Source organism: Volvox carteri (assembly GCF_000143455.1).
Source record: "Volvox carteri f. nagariensis unplaced genomic scaffold VOLCAscaffold_10, whole genome shotgun sequence".
In the NCBI taxonomy this organism is placed as follows: Eukaryota; Viridiplantae; Chlorophyta; class Chlorophyceae; order Chlamydomonadales; family Volvocaceae; genus Volvox; species Volvox carteri.
This window is the reverse complement of record NW_003307553.1, coordinates 5461-10998: the sequence shown is the minus strand read 5'-3', so window position 1 is coordinate 10998 and position 5538 is coordinate 5461. Positions and strand designations below refer to the sequence as shown.

Genomic DNA, 5538 nt, shown 5'->3' with positions numbered 1-5538 from the left:
GACCCCCCCGATAAGTTACAACTCCCCTCATAGACCAAGAGGCACGCACTGAGATGGCGCGTTTTCGTTCATGTGCGCACGCTTCATGCACATGCATAGATAGTTCTGGCACTGTTTGTGAACAAAAAGTAAATCCGACCAAGCAAAGGCCCAAAGCAAGCAACCGCATAGCAAATCAAAGGCTGTCACCCGCCACTGCAAACCACATCACACTAGGACTCTACCGGTTCATCATGTACCGGCCCCTGCTGCTGCTGTCCAGCCACTTCCTCAGTGCGTCACGGTAATACTAAGTTCTGCGCACTACGGAGCAATCTGGCAGCAATGGACATTTATGGCTGGAGGAATGAAAATGTACGGATCGGCCTCAATTTGTTCCTTATTTCCAAAGGCCAAAATGGCCTCTTTATTCCTTAAAAGGAATACATTACTTAAAAAAAAACACTGTTGCCAGCTTGACGTGGTGGAACCCGCTCGCCAGGTCGCGCTTCCCCAGAAAGCCGTTGGCTGGCAGCTGTTCGAGAAGCGTGGCGAGATCGGGGAGCAGACAGGGGAGCTTGGTCATGCAATCATTGACCCCAGACCGAGAGGGGTCGGTTATGGGACGGATGGAGCCATCTGGCTTGAGGACGACGTGCAGGGGGTTGATGACGGCCGTGAAGTCGGTCTTGGAGCCATGCACGCTGGGGTCATATTGCTCGGTGACACCGGAAGCCAGGAGGTCATCGAAGTGCTGGCTCATGTCGGCGAGGTGCGGGAGGATAGAGGGATAGTTACGGAGGTGGTGGGACGGGTTAGGCTCCGCATGGAATGTCCAGACGGCCATGCTGCGGGATGCTGGTGTATCCACTCTATACCGCAGCCATGCCTCGGTGACAAGCTTGCTGCCCGCCTGCCCGAACCAAGGGCGCCCCGGGGCCGGAGGGAGCGGTTCGGGGATCATGGCCGCCGCCACTAAGGCTGACGCCTGTGCTACCACTGCTGCAGCGGCCTCTGCAGCCACTGTGTCGGAGACCATCTCAAGTTGCTGCGGAGGCGTGAGGCCCGCACCTACACCCACCGAACGGGACAGGGGGGGAAACCGAACCATGCACCCCAGGAACAATCAGCCGCCAACCTCCTTATCCCCGAGGAGGGGGCCGATATCGCGGTGCACACCCTGTCTATCGCCCGACGGGGAGGGCAGCTCTAACCCGCAGCGTGTGGGGGCCCTCCAACTGGGCTAAACGTCAGCAAGACGCCTCCTTATCCCCGAGGAGGGGGCCGATATCGTGGTGCATGCCCCGTCTATCGCCCGACGGGGAGGGCAGCTCGAATGCCGGCTCACGGACAAGGCAGGTACGACCCAACACAGGGCAACACGGAGTAGTCCCTCCTCAAAACACTGACAGGCACACTAAGCAAGGCACGCCACACTACAACTCGGCCTCTTCACGACACGCAAGCAAGGCCCAACGGGGACGGGGTGCACAAGCAGCCCCTTATGGAACTCATGTTGGGCAGCGATGTCCACCTGTTGTTGGGCGCCGGCCGCCTTGATGGGTATGCCCCCAGACCCCAGCCGCTCCGGTGGCGTTCCAGGGAGGGGGCAAGCAGCGGCCGGCGCCACTGTGACCTACACTGATGCCGGTGCCCCACGGGCGCCCGCCTGCAAGCGTGCCCGAGCCCTGTCGACTGCTGCCTGCTGCTGGTCCCGGGGCATGGCCTGGAGTTGTGGGCAGTTTCGAAAGCGGTGGCCCCGCTGGTTGCAGATTAGGCACGTGATGTCCTCGGGGCCCTCTTGGGGCCCCCCCCGGGGGCCAACATGGCGGCGAAGGGCCACTTGGAGCCGGACCGGCTGGCCGACTGAGGCTGTCCTGTAAGCACCACACCCAGGTATGCTCGCTGCTCGGAGGAGAGAGAAGCGAGGCAGGTGACGAGGGAGGTCTTGCACGGGTCCCCATCCCTTGCCAGGCGGATGACCTCCTTGTAGGGCAGCAGCTGTGACATGTCGTTGAGCTGCTTCTGGGTCTGTTGCGCCTTGGATGCTGTCTTGTAGTGCTGCGCCACCTGCACGGCCAGCTGCACCCGTGCTTCAGGGTCCTGTGTCCCGTTGAACTCCACTGCAGCCGCCTGAGCGGGCGCAATGTTGTGGTTGATGACATGGTTGGCATGACTGTTGAAGGCTGACTGGTTGGACACCAGGTGCTGTCCTCCTGCCGCCTTGAATATTGATCCCCACTCCGGCACGGTGTCCAGGACGTCCTCCTGGTCTGCTGCGAGGCTGAGCATATCACCGAAGGGTCCCAGCAAGCCAGGGGCAGCGGTCAGGTCGGCTGCCAACAGGCCGCTGGTGGTGGCTTGGCCCAGTGAGCGCTGGAGGGGTGCATTGAAGGGGTGCGGTGGGGGGGGGCATGCTGAACTATGACGACGCCAGCCTGGTGAGGGGCCTTGGGTTGAACGGCAGCTGGAGGGCGGGGTGCCGGCCAGGCGGCTGCGGCTGCCTGGGCAGGAGCTGCACTGTGGGCAGGCTGCACCTCAAGGTTGCCGATGATCGTCCACGCCAGCTGGTTGTACCCACCATTGTCGACTATTGTTTCAAGGTCAGAGCCCGCCGGAACACAAGCCCCCTGAGCTCCACCCTCCACGGCACCCTGGACACGACCGTGCTGACCCAGCCCACCCGAGCCACCCGGTCCCGCGTTGTCCAACACGGGGAGCTCACCGTCATCCTTGCCCACATTTGGGAGGGGGTGCCAGCCTTGCAGCGGAACACCGGAGATGAGCTGAAGTTTACGCTCCTGAATCGTGAGCCAAGCGGCATCGTGAGTCTTCAGGTCCGTGACGGATGGGTTGGCTCGAAGGAGCCTCGAACACTGTGCCTCATACTTGCACCGAATGGACTCGATTTTGGCTGTGTGGGCGTCCTTGGCTGATTTCGAAGCCCGCGCGGGCAGATGCTGCTCCTGCTGGCCGAGGTCTGTCGCCAACGCCTCGTTAATGGACAAGAGCTGATCTTCTACCCGTTGCAATATGTCCAGTTCATCCAATGAAAGCGGTGGGAAGGAGACCAGCTCTCAGTCGCAGTCAGTGGTCGTGCACAGATGGTCAAAGGGTGGCATGTCTACAGCAACCAACACCAGGAGAACTGACGAAATGAGCTGCGGATGATAAGACCGAAATGAGTTGAATATTACAAACCAAAGTTCGAAAGGGTGGGCGGGTGGGAAAGAAAGGTCGCCAGATCCACACCGCTGACCAACGGACAATAACAGCGGCAGCTAGCAGCTGTTCTGGTAAAGAGAGCTCGTATCAACCAGCAGCCGAGTCTGAGATCACCAGGAAGATAATTCGACAAGACGAAACACCACCGAGCAAACAGCAGTTCAAAACAACAACCAACCAACCACACCGTACGACACCACTCTGACGCCCCTCTTCAAACCACATTTTTGACTACGCCTAAAAAAAGATTTTGCAGACCAACGACTAAGGCAGAAGATAACCCTAAGCAAGCCCAAGTATATATGCGATCATAGCTTTCTTTACATGTCATCTTGGACAGTACAGCTCTGGTATTTTCAGAACAATGACGTGATTTAGGTTCATGATGCAAGCATAGCACGAATGGCAACGGTCAAACTGCTAGGTGCGTTATAGCCAAACATCGTGCGTTCAATAAGAAGGTTTGTCTAAGCAACCCTTCATAATGCCAGGTCTTCCATGCTGTGTGCTAGTCCACTTACTTTCGTAAAATGGCTGCCACCGCATACATTGATCAATACATAAGAGCTACTCATGAGGTTATCAGGTGGCTCGCAGTCCCTTCCGTGCACTGCAATATGCCAGGTAATGATACCCTCTCCAATCATGTTCACATAGCCAGCACCACTAAGCAACGACCAACCTGTCTCTCCCCCCTGTAAATCTGAAACTTCGAACTCAGTGTCGTCTTCCCCCTGCCACCACACACCAGGGAATCCAAACTCCTGGCCCTGCTGCTCTACCATGGTCTCACCATGGGTCTCGGACCGAGAGAGGGGTGCCGGAAGGCCATGAATCAGTGCACCTCTGGTGCCAGCCAGTGATTTTTTTTCATTTAGGGGGGGTCTCAATTTATTCCAACCTAAGTAACAAAGTTGCTAGCGTCGCCGTTATGTATTCCTTAAGAGTGGGGCGCTGGGGGGGGCTACACCCCCCCCAGACCCCCCCCGATAAGTTACAACTCCCCTCATAGACCAAGAGGCACGCACTGCGTTGGCGCGTTTTCGTTCATGTGCGCACACTTCATGCACATGCATAGATAGTTCTGGCACTGTTTGTGAACAAAAAGTAAATCCGACCAAGCAAAGGCCCAAAGCAAGCAACCGCATAGCAAATCAAAGGCCGTCACCCGCCACTGCAAACCACAGCACACTGGGACTCTACCGGTTCATCATGTACCGGCCCCTGCTGCTGCTGTCCAGCCACTTCCTCAGTGCGTCACGGAACGGGAACGTGCCCAGGTCGAACAGGTCCTGGGTAAACATCCGCACACACAATGCTAGGTGCTCGTCCAGGCGGTTGCGGGTGGGGTCCTGCAAGTACCCCATGGCCGAGAACCGCTGTTCATCCTCCAGCAACATTGCCGATGCATTACCGACAACAGCACCGCCGTCCCAAACGCCTTTATCAGGAAGAATTTTAGACTTATCTTGCTGTTTTTGTGTTTGTTCGGTGTTCAAGTCGTTGCCTTTTGCGTGTTTGTCTATGGAAGGACCGGTCATACATTCTGCTATGCCGCGTTGACTCACGGGCTTGACCTTCTTACGGCCCCTCATATCTATTTTATGATCGATAATACTAAGTTCTGCACACTACGGAGCAATCTGGCAGCAATGGACGTTTTTGGCTGAAGGAATGAAAATGTACGGATCGGCCTCACTTTGTTCCTTATTTCCAAAGGCCAAAAAGGCCTCTTTATTCCTTAAAAGTAATATATTACTTAAATAAAAAAAAACACTGGTCTCGGTCACTCCACCCTGGGGAAAGATACTGCAGCATACTACAGGTGGCAGGTGAACACCATCCAGTGCAGCTCAGGATTACCGGTCTCCCCATTAGTCCTCCTTCAGTCCGCCCCACTTTTCACACATGGACTTTGGACACTGGCAGTTCAATCCCCCTCCACACACACCAAAAGCATCAGGTAGCCTGCCCCTGACAGCCCAGGGTAGTCCCCTCCACCTGCTGGAGCTACAGCCGCCAACACTGCCCTGTGCTCCCCATAGCTCCGTGGATGCCAGGTACCCCCTGGATCGCTATCAGCTGCACACAGCGCATAGCAGTCAGTGGTGGCTGGTAGGGGCACCACCAGCACCTTTAGCAGGCCTGCCTGCAGCCGCAATTACTACTGAAAGCGGTCACTGAAGCCGGCTGATACACGGTTGCAATGCCATCCCACTGGACAGAATGAGCATCGGGCCAGGGAGGGCAAGGGAATGCAAGGGAGGGCAGAGGAGATCAATGGATGGCAGAGGAGGGAAGGATAGGGCAAGGGAGGGCAGAGTAGGGCAAGGG

At 57.0% G+C, this 5538-nt stretch overlaps 1 protein-coding gene across 1 annotated transcript in view; it reads right to left on the bottom strand.

Moving 5' to 3' along the window:
- Nucleotides 1-3429, bottom strand: part of VOLCADRAFT_88718 (uncharacterized protein) — a gene marked incomplete at both ends in the record, with an annotated part of 7255 nt that extends 3826 nt beyond the window's left edge. The window contains 4 exons of the mRNA XM_002948361.1: nt 858-1050; nt 1761-2355; nt 2517-3055; nt 3387-3429. Coding sequence (XP_002948407.1) covers nt 858-1050; nt 1761-2355; nt 2517-3055; nt 3387-3429 — 1370 coding nt within the window. The remainder of the gene's footprint in view (nt 1-857; nt 1051-1760; nt 2356-2516; nt 3056-3386) is intronic.
- Between the last annotated feature and the right edge of the window lie 2109 nt (nt 3430-5538).